The sequence below is a fragment of the Pleurodeles waltl genome, chromosome 7 (genome assembly GCF_031143425.1).
Source record: "Pleurodeles waltl isolate 20211129_DDA chromosome 7, aPleWal1.hap1.20221129, whole genome shotgun sequence".
Lineage (NCBI taxonomy): Eukaryota > Metazoa > Chordata > Amphibia > Caudata > Salamandridae > Pleurodeles > Pleurodeles waltl.
The window spans coordinates 1,289,063,561-1,289,086,617 of NC_090446.1; the positions used below are offsets into that span (position 1 = coordinate 1,289,063,561).

A 23,057-nucleotide genomic window follows, 5' to 3' on the forward strand; every position below is an offset into this window, starting at 1 on the left:
ATCAGGGCAAACAGGAGCAGTAAGCGGGTAGCTTTGTCTAGTTAGCCTCTCGACTAGGAATGCTCGCAAAAGGGTGCCATTGACTTATACACATGCCCAGGTTGAGGAGTATAAGATGTTAACATGTGATATAACTCTGTCACCAAAATACATTTTGTGTAATACCTGGTACACAAATCGTCATGTGACAGTGTTAACTGCCTTTCTAGTCCAAAGCTAGCATCACCGCTGGTTGGGGGATCAACAAATGTAAGCAAGCACTACTTGTAAATGCGTATAAGAAACTGGGTTACTACTTGAGGAGTGTGAAACCCTTCTTATGCAGCAACCACAATTCTGCTGAGGGTGAAGTCATAAGCAAACTCTAAATTAACCTATGCTCATCCCTCGGGTATCTTGGCACAAGAAAGTCAGGCTTAACTCAGAGGCAATGTGTAAAGTATTTGTGCAAAACTTTAAAGAGTAACGCAGTAAAAATACACCACAAAAGAATCCCACACCAATTTAGAACAATAGGGTTATTATTAATAAATCAAACAAGACCAAAACAATAAAAATCCAACTAGTAGAACCAGAGCTATGCAGGTTTAAAGTTTTGTTGTTTTATTGCGACAAACTTTATTGGTCTTTTCCAAATACACAGTACTACAATCAAAGTGATATGTAATACAGTGTGAACTCTATCCATGTATCTTACAAAGGATTGGATTCACCCTTGGTCAGTTAAGACAAAAAAGGAGCCTATCTGGTTTGTAATCTAGGAGGTAACATGCATGATATCCATTATGGTTGCACAACTAAGTACCAAGAGAGTTCCAGCTTTCAAAGGGAAACATAACCAAAGGGAAGGGGGTCAAAAGTAGGGTGAAACGGCTAAACAAGCAAAATAACAGGGTGAACACAGGGGCGACAATGTAGTGGGGATGCAAATGGGGTATTCAGTTGGAGGAGAAGTAACATAGAGAGGCGTGTGCCTGAAGAGGCAGGGACAATATGTGCAAGAGCTCCACAGGCATGGCATTAGATAAAGTTACAGTATGAGTGGGACGGTGATCCCTAATTAGATAGGGATAACTCAATACTTGTGAAACAGGACCTCGTCTGGAATGAGAAGTAGGCATCCATTCGCAGCTATCAATAGGCTATCCCGAAGTGAGTCCAATGCCTGGACATGGTCTGGACTATGTTAACCTTTCTGTGCTTCCAGCATTATAGTAGCATGCTCATATTCCACTCGTTATGGACAGCTCATGCCTCCATCCCAGGAGAGAGGGCCTGAGAGGGGACCTCTAAGTCATACAATGAGCTGTTGTGCCAGAACACAGGCTAGGTTTGCAAATTAAGCATGACCCACCTAGGCCCTCTGAACAAAGAACCTTAAATCCTGATTTGCGGAGCGTTACAAGGCTCAGCGCCCAAGATGTGTCGCACAGCCGAATGATGTGTCAGTTCTGTTTGGGGTTGCGCAGAGTAGCTCCAATGTTATCCTAAGTGAGAGGTAGGTCTTGCAGTAGTGAAAAACAAATGTAAGAGTTTTTCACTAACAGGACATGTAAAACTTAAAAATACATATCCCATTTTTAAATATAGTGCACCCTGCCCTAAGTGCTGTCCGGGGCCTAAACTAGGGGTGGTTTAGATGAATTAAAAAAGAAGAGTTGGGCCTGGCAAAAGGTTTTTCTTCCCAGGTCGAAATGGCAGTTTGCAAACTGCACACACAGGCTTCAATGACAGGCCTGAGACGTTTAAATAGGCTCCTTTAGTGGGGGCCCAATCAGTGCTGCAGGCTCACTAGTACCATTTAATTTACAGGCTCTGGGTCCATATTCAAATTTACTATGGACTTGTAAGTAAATTAAATATGCCAATTTAGGGATAAGCCAATTTTACCATGTTTTAAGGAGTAAGCACGTACACTTTAGTACTGGTCAGCAGTGCTAAATTGCACAGAGCCCTAAGGCCAGCAAACACGAGATCAACAAGAATGAATTAAAGTCAAAAGGTTTGGGGGAACACCACCCTAAGGCTGACAGGTATAACAAAGCTGTTTTGACCCAGGCCAACCAATGTTCTAATCACCCCGGGTCAATTTGGCAAAAAGGACATTGGCTATTATTGTAGCTTCTTTGTAAATAAGGCAAATGGGTTGAAATGAAGTGCAGTCAGGGGGCTTTTTCCAGGTTTATAAGTGACAGGAATTGTCAGCCCATCAAGATCTCGTGCCCCCTGACCTGTAAGGAGAGCTTCGCTATATATGGCCTCTAACGGATTTACCAAAAGACTAGCATATTTTGATTAAAACTCCAGGGGGAAGCAGTTGGGGCTCTGGGCTTTCCACAATGGCATGGTGCTAATCGCAGCATATTTTTCTCTGTGGATATCAGCAAATCAGGTGGTGCCTTGTCTACAGTTTGTAATCAGGGAACCGGATGGTCTCGCATAATCGGGTTATCCAACTCGGCTGCAGGGATGGGGAGGTTTCTGTAAAGGCTTCTATAGTTATCGGTGAACACCGTTGCTTTTGCGGCTGATGTGGAGACTAAGGTTCTGGATGAGTTTCAGACAACAGCGATCACCCTGCTCTCCCTTTCATGCTTAGCAAGCTAATAGATAATTCTGCCAGTTTTATTCTCCCCTCTTGTAAACTTGATTTTGGGAGGCAGCCCACTGTCACATGGCCTTCTGAGTAGCTTTCCTTTTAGGGATTTTCTGATTTCAGATTGCTTCTAATTCTCTAAGGGATTCCACATCTCGTCTATTTGGAGTTTTGACTGCAATACTGAGAGTTTGGTGCTCAGATTTTTTTATATCACTATCATGTGTCCCCGAACGGTGGCCTTTAATGTTACCCACAGTGTTGGGATGGAAGCCTTGCTAAAAGTTGTAAATTCCTCAATACTGTTGCACACAGTCCAAAAAATGTTCTTCTAATAAATTGTAGGAGCTCATACACCATTGAACTCCCCCTTTGAGTAAAGGTCTGTAACCATCACCTCCACCAGGGAGTGATCTAAAAGACATCCAGGGAGAATGTTTGACTCCACCATTGTCAACAAGTCAGATGCTGGAGTAAAGATAGCGTCCAGTCTAGAATGTATTCCATGGGTGCCAGAGTGGAACGTGTAAAGTTTTGTATGCGGATGGTGCAGTCTCTATATCACTCAGCCTCAATGCAGAAGCCCAGTGTGGTCTTTGTCAGACTGGGCTTCCCCAGCACCCGAGGACCAAACACCCAGTTCAGGGTCCATGATGGCATTGAAATCCCCTCCCAAACTTAACTTCCCCCCCAGAAACTTTAGGATCAGATTGAACAGGGCTGTCAATGAATCATTGACTAGTGCCGGCAGCACATAGGTGCTTACAAAGGACCAGGGGACACCTTTCAGAAGACCAGTGATTGCCACAAAGCTCAGCTGATATGTGTATGTTCTGGTGACAGTGTAGGGAAGAATGCTGTGAATTAAGATAGCCACCTCTTTGGAGCCGGTGGTGACCAAGAATACCCATATCTACCAAACGAAGCAGAATGTGGTGCTCAACAAATGGGGTTCCTGCAGAATGATAGGCTGAGAAGCGAGTTCCCTAAAGTACTGCAAAGTTGGCTATTTCTTTACTTTGTTGTTCAGCATGTTTACATTCCAAGGAAATTATTTTATGTTTAAGCCCTCTGCATATCTGATGCCAATAGAAACCTGCTGTAGGAATGAATAAGACATATCAAGACATATAAATTTGAATGGTCTGGTGCTGTCTGCTAACTAACATAAACAAAAATTCAGACCCATTACCAACCCGCACAAAATACTTTCTAACATGCATAATACATTCTAACATGCAGCATATGTTGCTCATGAACTCTAACTGAGTGACTTTCCTCCCATCAAGGACCCAGCCGACCATGGCCCATCCATAACACTAATAGTGTGAGGCTACCAGCAGGCAAGCATCAGTGTCTTGAGATCCTCAATGTCAGTACTTTCCCACTTACCCACTGTCTCTATGGTTTAACAGTCTCCAGTCGTCTTATTTCACAGATTTCTCAGACATCTCTACCTCTTCCTCCCAGTTCCGAGAGCTTACCCTTCCTTGGTAAATAACTTTCAATTTTACAGGGTAGAGACGCATATACTGAAGCTCCATGGCTCTCAGCTTTTGGTTCAGCACTTGAAAGAACCTTCTTTCAAGCTGCACCTTGGTGGAGTAATCAGAGAAGATTAATAACTTAAAGCAGCGGTTCTTAACCTGTGGTCCAGGGACTCCTGGGGTTTTGCAACGTCTATGCCACGGGACCTCAACAACTTAGAAAATGAAATTATATTAACAGATTTATAAAGTGTATGTAATTAAAGAAGCAAAATGCAAAACTGAAAATATGAAAACGTTCTGTAAATGTGAAGGGAATTTGAAATTGAAAGATAAAAACAAAGTTGATGTCCCCAAATTGTGTTATGGGAGCAAGGCTAATGCATACAAAAGACTGTAGCATAGATCCTGGGTGGCCTCAGTTGAATTTAGAAAAGCCACAACCTTCTCATTAAAATGAAAATTTCATTAATTTGAGAATTTAACAAAATATTTCAAAATTTGTGTAAATTGTCGATGACTGCATTTTAGTGTATTGTTTTATGAATCAAGTCAATAAAATTGCTTGAGCGGGGGTCCCTGGCTTCCAGAAATGATTAGGTGCGTGTCCACAGAAATCAAAGGATAATTAACCACTGCCTTAGAGGAGTTGCAGATCCCTTATCTCTGCCCCCTTGCCTCCCTTGGGATTATGTCCCTGTAAGCATAACTAAGCACTGACACAATCATTGGGGGATGGGCCCGGAGGAGGCTTGGGCACCAAGGCACAGTATGCCTATTTCAGGATGAAGAAATATGGGTACAAGATCAGGGCGGAGCCCCAGAATTTGAACCAGTGTGATTGAAATGCCGTTGGGTGTGGGCCATCTTGCCCCTTGTAAAATTACACCAGCCTGAGATTAATCTAACATGATCTATCTTCCATGTCTTTTACCCGTCCATCCAGCTATGTGATAAGTCACTGGAGTTTAAGAAGATCTATTCTAAGAATGCAGAGCTAATCCTCTGTGGACGTTACGCATTCCTCCACTCTCTTGGTGCCATCAGTAAGATTGTGCAGATTTTGGTGCAGCAGAGATACCTGCACTGCAACCCCTAATCAGGTGTTCCAGTACCGTTCGGGTAGCCTGAATGGCCTGCAGGACATTTTCAGGTAAGACTGCCTCTGGCTGAGTGCCCCAGGTTTCCGATTCATGAGGGCGGCCGCCTCCCACTGGCCAAGGCCTGCCACACTAAAGGCCTGGTGAACTTCTCTATTTTGGTATGATGTCTCAGCTCTGATGTCTTTACCTTGACCCTTGTGTTGAAAATTGCCCTCCCTACAGGGTCACCTCTAAATGTTTTGCCTTTCTCCTACTACTTTTTGCTGGATTTTTGCTTGTTGGCCTTAGCACTCTGTGTACTTTACAACTGCTCACCAGTGCTAAAGTGCCTGTGCTCACTCCCTAAACATGGTTTGATTGGTATTTAACTGATTGGCATATTTAATTTACATGTAAGTCCCTTGAAGAATGGTATACCATATTCCTAGAGCCTGTAAATTAAATGCTACCAGTGGGCCTGCAGCACTTATTGTGCCAACCATTTAAGGAGCACCTTAAAACATGTCTGCATTGCAACCTGAAGGCAGCGTGTCACTATCTTGTCAAATTGGCATTTAAAACTCCCTATCAATCCTTAAACTTCCCTTTTATTACATATAAGTCAACCCTACGCGAGGCCCTAATTAGCCCATAATGCAGGGTGCTGTGCAACTGAAAGGTAGGACATGTATGTTTTAGTTTTACCCGTCTTAGTAGTGAAGAAGTCCCAGATTTGTTTTTTCACTACTGTAAAGCTTACCCTTCCCATAGGATAATATTGAGAATTCCTTTTTATAATTATTAAGCTAAACCAGAGGTGGTAGATATGGCATGTTTGGTATGTATGAACTTGTAATGATAAGCCCTCTTTAATGGTAAAGCTGAATTTATCATTACAATTTTGAAATTGCCACTTTTAGAAAGTCTGACATAGGACACATGACTAAGAGTAACTGACAGTTGAGACTTTGTGAATTCACCCCAGACAGTCACACGATGGTGGTATTAGCAGAGCCTGAATGGCCCATTAACTGATGATGGCAGACGGAGCTAAACACAGCCCCACTTAAACCTCAATAGGCTAAGCTCTGTTGCCACACAATAAGCTTAATGACCCTGTATTGCCAGTGCAGCCAGCTGGGAGCCAGGGCAGTGGAGGCAGGTACATTCTGTTACATCAGAGAACCCTTTTGGAAACGTTTCCCAACTTCTGGGAGAAGGGCGCCAGGGTATAAAAATAGAGCTCTCAGACCTACTCCTCAGTTCACTACTGGACCTGCAGAAGGTCTGCCGGCTGTTGTGACCTTCTGTGCACTCTACCTGACTGCTGTTGTACATAGAAGGATGGTTTTGTTGCTTGGAGCCTGCCTGGAACCTTCAGATGCCAGCCCTGCTGTGGAGTCCTGCACCTTTATGTGCACCCAGGACTTCAGAAGAGATTCTAAAGGCAAGTTTAGCTGGCCTTCTGCTCAGAGCCACAGGGACATAATAGGCTCCCACCACTGTGAACCTGCACCTGGACCCAGCAGCCTGAGTGAGTCTTGAACCCCCAAGTATTTTCCATCCACTCCTGGACCCTTGGTTGTGTTGCTGAAGGTGCCCAGGTGGCCATTTTCTAAAACTGAGGACTTGCTATTTTGAACCTTAAAATTTATAAATGCATCGCTCCAGTTCTACTAATTGTATTTTGATGGTTTTGGTGTCAAACAATGTATTAATTGTTTTGCAATCTTTCTAAATTAGTGTGTTTTTTTTGCTGGGTTGTGTTTTCATCAGATTGCTCTTTGTGTACTGCATAAATACTTAAAACATTGCATCTAAGTTTAGACTGACTGCTTTTTGTACCAAGCTATCCAGGGCGAAGCATAGGTTAAATTAGTAACTTTTTGTGGTTCACCCTGTAAGGGAGTGGGGCTGTTGCTTGACCAAGGCTTTCACCCCAGTCAACCAACAACCCTACTTCCTTCTAGGCAGGTGGGCAACTGTCTCCTCTAGCTCAGATCTCCCTAAGTGCACCCCTGGGCGTCCAACTGAGCCAATGTCCAGCTGTCTGTTATGCTGGTCGGATCAGTTAGAAAGTTATGGTGGGGGTGAAAGGCCCCTGCAATATATATGGCCCACTAACTGCTTCACAAATCACAATTGTGTGGCAGGGGCGGCCTAATCGACAGAATGGTGTGTGATGCAAACCCTCATTCACAGTCCAGCAATGCAATGTGGCCCCCAGGCTGCCGCTGATCTCTCCTCGCTATCTCGTACAAACAGTTTTATCCCCACTGCATTGTCCAAGTCAGGGGTAGGGGGTCGAGCTACAGAAAGGTGGGGACAGAGCTGTACAGTCCAGCACAGGAGCCGGGAGCCTCATCACAGATCAGCCCGAGCAGCCTCGGATGTTCCCTGAAGCCTGCTGCAACCTTGCATGCAGATGAGACCCAATCCTTCACAGGGTGATGTTGATTAGGCTGTGTGGAGAGGCCTCTATCCTCCACAAGCTCCACCCCGCCTCTTCACATTGTGTCTGGTGTGTCCCTTTCGGCAAGAATGGATTATGGTCATGCTTATGGTGGTCTCCTAGCACAACCTCGGGGGGCGACACCTAAAGACTCTCACAGTGAACCAGGACTGGTCTCACCCGTGAACACGCTGCAGGAGCTGAGTCACCCGAGGGGATAAAACCAACAGCTCAACAGGTCTCCACAGGTGAGGATCACCTTAACGGCAGCAGGGCTGCAATCTCAGAGATGCTGCTGGAAATGAGGATATATGTCGGATTAGGGGTGGTCGGCAAGGACCGTTCTAAGTTGCGGACACCATGTTGGCCATGACCATGGAATTCTTTGTAATTCCTCTTCAGAAAACTCTTTATTCATGCTCCAGGTGACAGCAGGTGGCTAAGGATTCCTGTTCCAGGTGAGTAGCAAGTGGCTCAGGATTCATGCTCCAGGTGGTAGCTGCTGACTCTGGACTGATGCTTATGTTGGTAGCAGGTGGCTCAGGATTCATGCTCTAGGTGGTAGCTGGTGGCTCAGGATTCATGTTCCAGGTGGTAGAAGATGCTTCAGGATTTGTGTTCAAGGTGGTAGAAGGCAACTGCAGATGTGCAGTCTTGAAGAAAGTTCTCCCGCTAGCTGGGTCCAGGCACCTCAGATGTGTTGTCATGTGTTGTCATCAAAGTAAGATTATTTCTCTTCCTAGGGATGTTTACACAGAATAGCAGAACCAAAAATATTGTGGGACAAAATACTGTATCAAGAATATTGAGGATAAAAATATTGTGAAGGTAAGTTTCTACAGGTAGGTAAAGTTTTACTATATATAACTCCACATGTATGTACCTCGTGTGTGTGTGTATATACATAAAAATATTGATATATATATATATATATATGATCCTCAATTTTCTGTGCATGTGATATTTTTGGTTCTGATGATCTGTCAGTGATCCCTCTCTGAAAGATAAAGCCAAGTATCTGCCTGATGAGTCTAGATCGAAACATGATAAAATTGTTTTACGCAGAATCATGGAATTCTAGTGAAAGATTTGAAGTATTTCAGTGATCCCTAGATTTGTAGTATTTCCTTCAACCTAGAGCCAGTTGTGCCAATAGACCAGGTGAGAATTGTAATGGGAGAACGGACAAGGGCTTCTTTTACCATCATATTATGCCCACCAAGTAACGGAAATAGGTGCGTCTGGTGACTAGGATCTTTAGCACTCATCCAAGGATGTGATATTAGATTACAGAAGGTAACTGTGGCTGGGTCCTTTTTAAGAGTGAGATTGTGTATGTTGGAGCATTAAAGATGTCACAGACAGGGTACAGGGTTGCATCTTCAGTAACTGGTTGAGGCATGTCAGTGACACCTTATTATCAAAATCAATGTAAGAAAGTCAGCGTTGTATATTGGGAGTGGAATGTTAGTGAATTCCATTTGCTCAAATACAAAATTTGCCTTAAAAGCTCTGCTCATTTTCAATAATAGAACAGGTGTCTCAACCACGGTGCTTGTTTCCTGTAAATCTGGAGCAGACAAGGGCTATTTGAAGGACTTGAAGGTGGCTCTTTTTCTAAAGTTCTAAATAGAACAACACTTTTAACTTCCTTTCACCCTCTGAAGCTGGTAGTTCTATGGCAGTAGGCCTCCTGAGCAGATTTTATTGATAAGAAACACAGCCAAGGCTCCACCATCGCAAACACCTTGATTTCTTGTCCTCTAAGTAAGTTGTGAAACTGAAAGGGGGCAGACAGGAAAGCCACCAAACTTGGCAGATGCTGCAATACTACTTGATATCTCCAAATGAAACACTTAGAACTTGATTTAGAACTTTGCGGACGGGTTACTCCGTCACAATGGTTAAGGATATCCTGTCCTCCTAAATCTAAATCCCATTATATTCTATGGGATTTCGATTCCAGCAGATGGGATTTCCATCATCGTTGTGACTGAGTGACCCATCCGCTGAGTTCTAAATCAGGCATTCAGTCTTCTTTGAATTTGTCACCCCAGAGAAGTCAGCACCTCAAGTCTCATCTAGGGCTTGCACATTACACCCACCAAGAAGGATGTCAATCAGGTTACTTTGCCAGCCTGCACCAAGCCCAAAACTAGTTGCATAAGTTACAAAGCAATCATGACTTATCTTGCAGACAGACTCCCCATCTCGGGTAGTTCTTGGCACACCAACAGCCAAGACGTCATCAGACTCCAGGCTAAGAAGTTTAAAAAATAAAAAATAAGGCAGTATGCCTTTCCATCTATGATCCTAGGATCTGGAACAACATCCCCATATGCATTAGGACCACCCCAATCCTGCTCCAATTTAGGAAAGCCAGGTCACGCCTCCTTAGTTGCATCAACTGTTGAGAACTCAGCTATCTCTGATATCACCCATTGATTGTATGCTTATCTTTGACCCTGTCCAGTTCTCTGTTATTTTTAGCTAGGTTTGCACTATAGAAATACCACATGCATATGTAACTTATTGGGTCCTCAAAACTCCAGTGACATTGAGCGAAACCCTATTTTACCACTGATGACATCACATGATTGATCCTTGCCTTACTCTTTGCATCACAGCACCCTCCAGTTTGCTGATGAATGGCTATGATAAGAAGAATGAGTGGAAATGTAGTAAGCAATCATTAATTGTTAACCCACCCAGCCCTCACACCCCCCAGCCCTCATAATCCAGACTCATACATTAATGATAACACCAGGGATACTCAAAAGCAGAAAAAGAGTAGCATGTGGTACCTTTGACTTCTCCTGAATGGCAGTCAGGTATCAACAAGCAGTGCTCCTAACTTTTTGCATGTCACAAAAGAACACTAACAATCTGCTAATGTGATCAAGTAGCTGAGTTGACTAACTGGGCAAAGGCACCCATGTCTTCCAGTCCAGAATTCCCCATTCCGCATGAACAAGAGAGAAAAGCATAAAAAGCATAAGAGAAAGAAGTTAAACACCCAGGTCTTCTTTGCAAGTGGCTCAGTTGGTGATATGTTATCCGCACAATAAATGCTGCTATGCTGGGGACTGGTATCAATTGTGGCAGATATATCACTCTAATCATCCCTTATAATTGTCACACCTCATTGGACAGGTGTTTGCGCATCCACTCGTAATGAGGGATTTAGTATGAAGCACTTTGTTTAAATATACAATTTAGCACATATTCAGAGATTAGAAAAATCTATGTCTCAAAACACCTTTGTCTTTTCCTCAAATAGTAGGCAATAAATATAAGTGGAAGAAATGTCTTCACTTGTAACATAAAGACTTTCTTTTCTGTTTTTAATGCACTTTGTCTTATATGAAGGCGTTTCACAGTAGGTGAGAGTAGAAACATGTACAACAGTCAATAGCAGGATGAGGTGCCAGTGGAGGCTCTGGACAATGCTGCACTTGAGTGGCTGACATTTATTTGAGGTGTGTGCTCTAGATCGGGGGTTATCCAAGAGAAGATTGTACTTCTCCTATGCCTATTTTCACCACATTCAACAGCATCCAAGTCAACAAGCCTACGCCTTTCTCTTGGAGAGAACACACACTCATCACGTCCAGTGCACATGCACTTTCACCAGACCAGCCTCCAAAAGTGGAACAACATCACTGACAAGAATTAGAACACCACTCTCAACATCCACTGACCTGAACACAACAACAGCCTCCCAAAAGCCATCAAGAAATTCAACAGTTGGATCACCTCCTTTACCAACTTCTTGGCTCCCTTCAAACACAGAAATACAATCAGATTTAGACCCCAATCCATTTGGCACATGGCCGAACTCAGGCTGATGGAACAGAAACACCCCTGCAAACAACTGGAGTGCAAATAGAGAATGAGCCATGACAATGCAGACAGGAGGAGGTTCAAATCTATCCTCAGATGCTACTACCCAATGAGCTGGACCATCAAACGTGCCACTTTGGCAGGCCACATTATTAACAGCACCAACAGAAGCAAAGAAATCTTCCCCATCATGAAGGACTTCATCTCACTATTGGATGTGTCCAACTTGATCACAATTGCTATCAGATCTTCAGGAACTAATTCACTTCCATTACAGCAAATTCAACCCACAACTAGACCCAACAGTCCTTGTCAAATGCCTCCTGATCTCATGTAAAGAACCACTGCTAACAACATTGCCCATCACTAAGGGAGAAACAGTCACCACCGTGAAGTTGATCCATTCCGGGACCCCATTGGAACACTGCCCCAATCATGCCTCCTTCAGAGGATTGCAACCGAACAGCTCTATGCTCCCACCCATTCTGACTGCCTATACCTATTTAGTGAATTTTCCAGATGCTTGGAAACACAAACTGTCCTCCAATTCCTGAAGAAACCATGTGTGGACTTTTCAACACTCATTAACTACAGAACGTTCTCCCTGGCAGCATTCCCAGTCAAGATTTTAGCGAAAGCCATCACTAGATGCCTTACCAAATACGGCAGTGACCCGTAACTCCCCAACATCACTCAGTTTGTTTTCAGTCTCAACCACAGCATGAATATTGCCCTCATCGGCACCTCGGATGACATGTGCATGACTCCTGATTAAGAAGACACAGTGACCCTCACACTCATGAATCTCTCTGCAGTATTTGACACGGTCCCCCAACAACATCTCAACAACATTTGAATGCAAGGACACACACTTAGATGGACCTACTCCTTCTGGATTAGCGTAAAAAAATGATGATGCTAGTAACCCTAACTACCACCATGGTGTGCCGCATTTTAAATGCGGTGCTTCCATGGTGGGATACGGGGGCATTAAGGGGCTTTTCATAAATCTGCCCCTAGGTTTGGCAGGACTCAAACCTGCTCAGTGCAAACATACCCTTCCTGGTGATAGTACACTCACCAAATCTGCATAACATAACAACACAGTGGGTACAGAAGCTGCACTGGTTACTGCATTCAGGGTTTGTACTGGCTAAGGCGTCAAGAAATAGCAACTCAGAAGCTGGTGTATATAAGTTGAGTGTAAATCTGCATAGAAAGTCAGGAACTGTGAGTAACAAGGCAGGCATAAAATGTGGCCACAAGACTGTCAGGTTTAATTTTTTTTATTGTATGTGAGAATGGGAAAAGAAATTAACTATCTAAAAGTTTTGAGCAGAAAGGACAATGTGTTCGGGAGCTGGGAAGATGATAGTGTGGTTCTAACATATTATATAAACAACAGTCAGTTAGTTAGTAAATTACCAGCCAGTTACCATTTTGGATACCAGTCTTGACGCACATATCCATATTTAACTCTTGTAGTCTTGCGCTGTCTTGCTTCTTGCCTACAGAGAGAGAATTTGTTCATGTACTTTATGAAGCAGAATGCGATAGCAAACATAATATATTTAGGTAATATTCAGAAGACATCTGGTCCCACTTTTTAGTCATTGCGAGAGGTCATATTACAAAAAGTGCCCACTGGGCACAATGAGTGTCTAATCCTACTTCTGGTGCCCCTGGGGCACTTTAATGCTTGTGCAACCCCTTCTGTAATATTGATTGTGCCATTCCAAATTTTGCTCCACCTCCCTCGCACCCACGACATAGTACCAGGGGTGGCTCCTCCACTAGGGTGTAGAAGCCTTGCCCTCCCCCCACCAGAAGCAGGAGCTGTATAACTTTTATAGAAACAACATAATAAACTAGGTTTATTATGTTGTTTTTGTAAAAGTAGGTGGGGCCACGGGCATGGCATGGACGGAGAGGGAGTGCACAGCACTCCCCTTCAGTGCACAAGTATGTTTGGCCGGCCGTCCAGGGACCAGACCAGACATATTTGGGTGTTCCCAAGACATAGTTGGGCTTTGAGCAGCAGCAGGATTGGCCGCAGGGCAGGCTGGGAGCCTTTGCCTGCCTGCAGCCTGTGACGGAGGAGCAGAGTGAATGGAGTGGCGCGACAAAGGAAAAAGTTACATTTTTATTATTTGTTTTGGTGTCCCCACCCTAACCCCACCACACGCCAAGCCGCCCCTTCCCCCTCCCCCGCGAGCCATGACTGCATAGTACAGAATGTGGGCAGAGATGCAAAGGAGCTATCAGGGGGCACAATTAATGTTTGACATATAGAAGTAACCCATAGTTATTGTGGGCGAGAAAAGTCTTAGGGACACTGCTGGCATCCCCCTGGGTTAATTTACTCACAGCAGCTGCCTGCATCAGGATCCATGCCCCACTTAGAATATGAGGACGGACAAACCAGCCTGTGAATGGCACAACTGTTAGACTTTTCATCCTTGGCGTGGTCTCCCTTAACTTTTAACCTCTGTTTCCCAGCTCTGTTTCAGCAGCAGGCTGGCACAGACCAGTCAGTCCTGCACTGAACATTTGGGTAAAATAGAGGGGGCATCTCTAAGATGCCCTCTGTGTGCATTTTTTAATAAATACAACACTGGCATCAGTGTGGGTTTATTATTCTGAGAAGTTTGATAACAAACTTCCCAGTATTCAGGGTAGCCATTATGGAGCTGTGGAGTTCGTTTTTGACAAACTCCCAGAACATATACTTAATATGGCCACAACTGTACTTACAATGTCTAAGAATAGACTTAGGCACTGTAGGGGCATATTGCTCATGCAGCTATGCCCTCACCTGTGGTATAGTGCACCCTGCCTTAGGTCTGTAAGGCCTGCTAGAGGGGTGACTTACCTATGCCACAGGCAGTATTTTGTGTGCATGGCAGCCTGAGGGGGATGCCATGTCTACTTTGCCTTGTTCTCCCCACCAACACACACAATCTGCAATGGCAGTGTGCATGGGTTAGGTGAGGGGTCTCTTAGGGTGGCACAACATATGCTGCAGCCCTTAGGGACCTTCCCTGGTCACAGGGCCCTTGGTACCACTAGTACCTTTTACAAGGGACTTATCTGTGTGCCAGGGGTGTGCCAATTGTTGAAACAATTGTACGTTTTAGGTGAAAGAACACTGGTGCTGGGGGCTGGTTAGCAGGGTCCCAGCACACTTCTCAGTCAAGTCAGCATCAGTATCAGGCAAAAAGTGGGGGGTAATTGCAACAGGGAGCCATTTCCTTACAACCAGTGCTAAAGTGCAAGTTCTCCTTTACAAAATGTGTATGTAATTGTCTTATCCATGATTGGGATATTGGATTTATTAATAACTCCCTAGTACAGTGCACTAGAGGTGCCCAGGGCCTGTAAATCAAATGCTACTAGTGGACCTGCAGCACTGGTTGTGCCAACCACATAAGTAGCACTGTAATCATGTCTCAGACCTGCCACTGCAGTGTCTGTGTGTGCAGTTTTTATCAGTAAATTCGACTTGGGAAGTGTACCCACTGGCCAGGCCTAAACCTTCCCTTTCCTTACATGTAATGCACCCCTAAGGTAGGCCCTAGGTAGCCCCCAGGGCAGGGTGCAGTGTATGGTTAATGTAGGACATATAGGGCCAGATGTAACAAAAAAGGCATTTGCAATTCGGAAATAGCGATTTTTAAGAAATCGCTATTTTTGATTCGCAAAATGCAATGTATCATATTTGCGATCCAGTAATAGTGATTTCTTAAAAATCGCAAATGCTATTACCAAATCGCAAATTGCGATACAGACCCCATTCACACCTATGGGCCTGTAGGCCCATATTTGCGAACTTTTTGCATTTCCCAAATTGCAAATTCCTAACTGGAATTTGCAATTTAGGAAATGCAAAACCCCAGGGTGCTGGGGGCCTAAGGCCCCCTGTGCTGCACCCCCCCAAAATATTTCAGGGCATGTAAGGCGTATACATGCCAAAGGAGCATGCGTGCGTTGCATGTCAATTTTAAAAATGCATTTTATCTAGAGAAGTCTCAGGGACAGCAAAGACTTCTCTCTGCCAGCACCTGGAGTCTCTGGAGAGACTCCTACTCTGCCAATTGGTGCCCATCCAGTTCCTGGGACCCTGGAAGGAGAAGCTGGCAGCCTAAGAGGGAGAAATCCACTCACAGGACGCCGTGAGGGGAAAAGATCAACGCAACTCCGATCTGCGGCTGGAAAATCGACACACCGCCGGCTTTGCTGCTGAAAATCGAAGCTCGCGTGCAATGCGACCAGAAGATCGATGCACGGAGGTGGGGAAATGAGGCGCAGCATCGCTGACGGAGGCTGGTGAGAATGCAACCCGCGCTGCGTGGTTTTAGGATCATCGTGAGGCCGGATTTCCGGCGGAAGTACCGCTGGGCGTGTAAAAACAATGCAAGGCCTGTACGGACCCGAGAGTGCTGACCGGATCGACGCATCACTCTCCTGCAGAGAGAAGAAATTACGTGCCCCGACCTGACACCCCGCAAGCCCTTTTTGACGCACACTTGCCCGTGCTGGGTTATTTTTGATGCACCCAAGGTACATTTTCACGCTAATAGTGTTAGCTTTTTAATTGATAACTTGACTTGTGTATTGTGGATTTTTGTCGTTTTGGTCTTGTTTTGTTTAGATAAATAGTTCATATTTTTCTAAACCTGTGTTGTGTCATTTTGTAGTGTTTTCATTAAGTTACTGTGTGTGTACAAATACCTTACACCTAGCACTCTGAAGTTAAGCCTACTGCTTGTGCCAAGCTACCAAGGGGGTAAGCAGAGGTTATCTGAGGGTGATTCTCTTTTACCCTGACTAGAGCGAGGGTCCTTGCTTGGACAGGGGGTAACCTGACTGCCAACCAAAGACCCCATTTCTAACAACAACCATTTAAAAGTGTGACCAGGGCACTGTCTCCTATCTGTAGTACAGGCCCAGCTGATAGCTGCCCATGAGCACTAGCTGGAGAGAAAATTACGTTGGCGCATAACAGTGGCAGTGGCTTAGCAAATGGTATTTGTGCAAAATCGAACCAGCAGATGCGTAACATATTATGCATTTCAACCTATTGACAAGGCATTTTTTCTGAAAATAATTGTTTTATGCAGTTTATAGATGAACTGATGTGTTACAACTATAATTCAATTCATGAAGTAGCAAATTGATTTGTGACAAATGCATTCATTCATGTACAAAAAGATACAGTTTTCAAAATTAGACTCCTACAAGCAATGTTCCAAATTTAAAGAGTTGCAAATTAGAGATTTGTAGAGTTTTTGATTTGCCATTTTCATGATATTTAACTCCCAAAATTTCTGCTTAGAAGAAAATATGTCTCATTAACTGCATTGTGAACACATCTTGTGCTAAGTGTGGGACATCTGATTGCTAAGCAAGTGGGGAGAGAGTTGAGTTTCAATGAGGTTTACTTGGCTAATCCCTTTGCAGTTTGGTTGAGGCATCAAGGTATTCTTCATAGAAATGCATGCGGTACATATGTAACACCCAAGTAACCATACAGTAATGACATGAAGGAGTTAAGATTCCATTTGTCTACAAGGCCGTTTTTAGAAGTCTGTGCAATGATGCAGGGGGATGCAAGGGTCATGTCGTCTGAACTTCTACTGTTCTGTAAGCATTCCCACCAACTCATCCACTACTTTAAGAGCTTTCTTCAAAATTGTCTATATAACCTATATGTTTGAATCACAGAGAGTCAACTTAGAAGTTTATGCCGTTGATTTCTGTAAAGTACATATTGCTGAATAGTTAATAGGTAATACCTTTTATTTATCTGTATTGTCCAAGGATTGATTAGAGGCCAAGCAGTGATTGGGCACACAGTGGCGGCCGACAGCTTTGGGAGGGGGCGGGCGGGGCACACACACACAAACACACACACACAGACTCATTCTTTCACACACAGACACGCACGCACGCACACTCATCCATTAACAGCACTCATTCTATTCAAACATGCACGCACGCACCAAACATTCATTTTACAAGATCACACACATTCATTCTTTCACACACACACACATCCATTAACAACACTCATAACACTCAAACATGCACGTGCGCACCAAACATTCAGTGTAAAACATATCACACATACATACACACACACACACACACACACTTACCTTTAGCCTCCAGGTCCCAGGAGGGTTGGGACTGCTGCCTTCCCTCATTGGCTGACCTTAGGTCAGCCAGTGAGGGAAGGCAGCAGTCCCAGCCTCGTCACAGAGTGGGATGGGGTCAGTGAGACTGCTGACCCCACTCCACTCTGTGACAAAGTGTCACTGATTGACACTCGCCCTGGGCACTTCAGGGCTTAAACCTGAAGTGCCCAGGGAGAGTGTCAATGGGTGACGCTTTCCTCGTCACCCAGGGGAGGGCCTCGAGGCACCTTTGCTGGGCCGAGGAGGTCACGCCCATAGGGGTTGTGATCTCCTCAGCCCAGCAAAGTTCAGCTCAGGCAGCCAGGAGTCTGCGCAAATCGCGCATGGCTCACTCCTGGCTGCCTGACCTGAACATGAAGAGTGTCTGTCAGGCTGACCTTTGTTCAGCCTGACAGACACTCTTGATGGGGTGGGGGGGCGTGGCCCCTCCACCCTAAAGGACGGTCCGCCACTGTGGGCACATAACCTGAACTCTACTATGATCATCTGAAGATACGATGCATCTCAACAGGGGTAGCAGTGATTGAACTGGCAGAGTGCCATTCAATTAAATGGGTATGGAGGCTGTGATCACTAGATTTATAGTCTTTCTTAAGAGACATGTTGGGGAGTGAACCAGCACAAATCCTAAACTCCTCTCTGATCAGCCAGAAAGGTGACAGCTCTCAACCACCAGGCCAGAGACTGAATGGTACAGACCCTGTCTCTACTCCGATTCCTTAGAGACTTGGGAGCTCTGAACAGAGAGGCCAGGGCCTGGATGAACAGCGATCCAGCAGGCTGACCTTTCATTTCTTTGAGCTTTGACCTACTCAACAGAGGTGAGTCATTACAACTCATTGATAACAGTGTCTCATTCGTCGGGCGGTGACATATCTCAGCAGGGAAGCCAAGGATTTAACAGACAGTGCAAAGTGCACTCCAGTCTGATCCCTCAAAAGAGAGCCCAAGGACTGAATGGACACAACGACTGGAATCCCTTATGATCTCTCAGAAGGATGGTCAATCTAAACAGAGAAGGTAAGTAAATGGGCTTAGATATTGCACTGCAGTTGTGAATAATTCAACAGGTGAACCATTTCACCAAAGATAACCAAAATGAAATCTTAACTGCCTTCCTCAGATGTTCTGCTCCTAGTAGGTTTTAAATATTTAGCTTGATTGTGAAATGTGTGTCCTAATGTACAGAGCGTTAGGCCAGGCAACTGACATTTTGGCCCGATAATCTGGGCTGGAAATTTAAATAAAAGTGCAGGCACTCACAATCCCTGATTGTAATTGAAAAGTGCAGATACTTTCTCATTAAATGTAATTTACTCTTGTTCAAAAGTTCAAATCCTCGTTCAAGTTAATGAAATGCAGGTAGTTAGTAGCTCTACCCATTTATAATACTGCCTGGATTTATTTAACCAACAAGTCAAAGCCGAGCCCTTAATTACTCTTATCAAGTACATGGTGGCAATATTTTGGCCACGTGGCTAATGCGTTTTAAATGACAATTGAAAAACTATAAAAACTATAAAAGAGGAGTGCTGTGGGTGGAAGTGAAGATCATAAGAAGGGCATGCACATTACTGAAAAAAGCTGATTACAACACATCTCGCAACTACCTGTTGTGCAATCAGCGCGTGTCGTGCTAGCACATGCAACCGAGGCACGATGTATCTGAACCGCAGACCTCTTCCTGTGGCGGGCACTGGGTGAGGGATGCAGTGGGAGGAGAGCTGTTAAGCCATCTGTCTAGTGCAGTCAAGTAGGGAACCCCCAACTCTACCAGCTTAAGCAGGGAGTTGACAAGGACCGATGTGCTGGTGAACTGGGTTTTAGTTAAATATCAATTCGTTGTTCCTGGTCCTCTTATGCCTACAGGTCTGCAGACAAAATGCTTCTAAAGAAGAGTGCTAGGAAGTAGAAAGTCATGGTCATTGGCTGGCATGCACATTGAAAGAAACAATAATATAATAATTAAAATAGGGAAAATCACATGGAGAGGGTCAAATAGAAAACAACCATTGTCAAAGCCAATAGATCCAGGGCCCGCTGTACAACGCGATTTTGTGGTTGCAAAAGGCAAATTTCGCCTTTTGCGACCACATCAGCCTTTTCTAATGTACCATGCCTATTTTGCAAGCCAGCATGCAAAAACCGACTCGCAAAATAGAGATTGCGGCTCGAAATTAGGAAGGGCCGTCCCTCCCTAATTGCGAGTTGCAGTGGCATGTATGATTGTTTTGTGACCGCAATTGCAGTCGCAAAACAACAAGTTTCAAATTGGTGATAACCCATTCGCAAATGGGAAGGGGTCTCCACGGGACCCCTTTCTTTGTGAATGGAAGTTAAAATAATTTCTCAGAGCAAGTAGTGGTCCCACGGACCACTGTCTGCTTTGAAAAAATGAAAAGAAAACTTTTCATTTTTTAGTTTGAAGTGCATCCTGTTTTCCTTTAAGGAAAATGGGATGCATTTTTTAAAAAACTGCTTTATTTAAAAAGCAGCCTAAGACATGATGGTCGGCTGACCCTAGCAGGCCACCATGCTTGTGAGTGCAGCCATTCCCAATGGGGTCACAAATTGCAACCTCTCTCATGAATAGTGATGAGGTAGGTCATTTGCGACCTCATTGGGAATCGCAAACAGTGTGGATGGCACTGTTGTATATTTGGTTTTGAGACTCTCAATTTGCGACTCTGCAAATTATTCTAAAACACACAGTCATACATCTGGCCCCTGGTGTCTGCCACCAGCCTTTAGGGTTTTGTCAATGCTTTGGTATGATTTATTCAAAACTTTATTGTAGAAGAAGCTGTAGGGCCCTCATTATGCAAAAAAAGCTAAAAAATGAAATATTTTTTGATTTAAAAAAGTACACCTTGAAGGGAACTACTTTCTGTGTCGATGTGCTTGTATAAAAGGGCAGAATGCAACACTCATAATGAAGTAAGCCAATGCCTGAAGTGTGCTGACCCACTCCCCCACATTATATACTTTTATAGCCAGAGGAAAAATGCAAATGGCACACTGACAGACTGTGAGAAAATGGATTATTAGTTGGGATGGATGGTAGTTCTCCTCAAGTAATAATACCACTATTCTTGTTTGGTCCAGTAAAGGTTTCAGTAAACTTGAGCTCCGCCTTATTAGATATGGTATACAACAGATAGACTTAACTTGAGAAAATGTGTAAGGCACTTAGGTCTACCAAAACAGTTAACAACTAGAAAATACAATTCCATAAATTCCCCACTCCAATTTAAAATATTTGAATGTACAAAAAACCCCAAAACAAAATAAAGCCATTAAGAGAAACTTGAGATATGAATTTTAAAAGGTAGAAATATATTTTAAAGACAAATAGCTGGGACCAAGTCAAAGATTAAGGCCAAATGCTATGAAGAGTGGGTTGAAATAGGCAGGTCCATGTCAAAGAATTACCTTCAGACTTGGAAATCTTTCTGGAGAAAAGATGGTCCCTGATTATTTGTTGGTGGAGCAAGCTGCAAGCTGGATCCAAGTTGAGGTTCAATGACAGTATGTTGACGAAGGCTGGAAAGCTCAAACCAGATGATGTTTAGTGGCCCTGCTCAGGAATGTCTTGACTTTGATCGGCTTTGTCTAGGCATTGTACTTGCTGACACCCTCTATGTTCTGACCTAAAACCATTTCTGGAAGTCAGGTCTCCATTAGCAGTGCAGGCCAGCAGGTTGAATCCTAACAGCAGCAGTCTGACACTTATCTAAGACCCCAGGAATTTAGGGACACCACGTAGGGTTCAAGCGTTGTTCCAACAGAAGCTACTGGAAGGTTCCATGGCTGGTCCAGTTGGAAATGGTCAGCTGAACTCTTCAGGAAAGTGCAGCCTTTGAGTCCCTGTAGATAACTGACCCTTAGAGTCCACTTCTCAGACCTAAGTACAAGTGAGAACTGGTCTAGCGCTTACAGTTCCCCTCACAGGTGCAGTCCTTCTCCAGTCTTCCACCCATCAAAAGATGTTCTGAATAGGGTACTAAGGGTGTGACTTTTATGCTCAGAACTAGCCTTTGGGTGGGGGTGACTCTTAGCCACTCTCTAAATGTTAGACTTGGCATCCGTGGCACGGTCTCCTCTAACTTTTTGTCTCTGCTTCCCAGGTTGTTTCTGTGTGCTGGACTCTGTTTTTGCTGTTTTGTTTGCTCTGTACACTTTACCACTGTTGACCAGTGCTAGAATGTGAATGTTCCCTGTATACATTCTATGTATAAGTTGGTTTATCCCTGATTAGCATAATTGATTTACTATTGAGTCCCTAGTAAAGTGCACTATAGGTGCCCAGGGCCTGTACATGAAATGTTTCTAGTGGGCCTGCATCACTGGTTGTGCCACCCACATTAGTAGCCCTGTAAACATGTCTCAGACCTGCCACTGCAGTGTCTCTGTGCAGTTTAAACTGCCAATTCAATTTGGCAAGTGTACCCACTTGCCAGGTCTAAACCTGTACATTTTATACATGTAAGGCACCCGTAAAGTAGGCCCTAGGTAGCCCCATGGGCAGGGTGCAGTCTATGTGAAAGGTGGGACGTGTACTGATGTGTTTTACATGTCCTAACGGTGAAACACTTCTAAATTCAGTTTTCACTGTTGCAACGCCTATCTCTCTCATAGGTTAACATAGGGGCTGCCTTTAAATATCATTAACGCTCAGATTCCCTTTGGGAGCTGATGGAAATATAGAGTTTAGGTTCTTTAAACTCACAATTTAAAAATACATCGTTTGGTAAAGGGTGTTTTTAGATTGTGTGTTTGAAAATGTCACTTTTAGAAAGTAGGCATTTTCTTGCTTAAACCATTCTGTGACTCTGTCTGTTTGTGGATTCCCTGTCTGGGTCAGTTTGACAGTTGGGCTGTTTGAACATCTCCTCTAGACAGTGACACAAAGGGAGCTGGGGTGTAGCCTACATATCCTGATGGGCTATCTGGGCTGGAGGGGAGGAGTGGTCACTTACACCGGGAAGGGCTGTGCCTGCCCTCACACAATGCAGTCTCCAATCCACTGGTGTGTATGTGGGCAATGGCCTGGGCAAGGCAGGATCTTGTAAACAACAGAGACATCTCTTTGAAGTAGGCCTACTTCAAAAGCAGAAAGGGGTATAAGAAGAGGACCCAAAACCCCTGAAAATCAGATTACTTCAGGAACCAAGAGGAATCTCTGCCAGGGAGACGAGCTGGAGAAGCTGGAGGAGGAGTACTGCCCCTTTGCCTGTGACTGAGCTTTGCTCGGTTGGTCTGCCGGATTAGATTCTGCCTGAGAGAGGACTAAGATTGACTTTTGTGTGACTACCTACTGGTAAAGAATCTCCAAGGGCTTGAACTGAGCTTGCCTCCTGTTGTTGAAGTCCCAGGGACAACAAAGACTTCTCTCTGCTA

General features: G+C 44.3%; 1 protein-coding gene across 1 annotated transcript in view; it reads right to left on the reverse strand.

Moving 5' to 3' along the window:
* Positions 1-23,057, reverse strand: part of LOC138246184 (CD209 antigen-like protein C) — a 202,237-nt gene that overhangs the window by 144,807 nt on the left and 34,373 nt on the right. Inside the window, exon 3 of the mRNA XM_069200511.1 lies at positions 12,897-12,968. Within this exon, the coding sequence (XP_069056612.1) occupies positions 12,897-12,968 (72 nt within the window). The remainder of the gene's footprint in view (positions 1-12,896; positions 12,969-23,057) is intronic.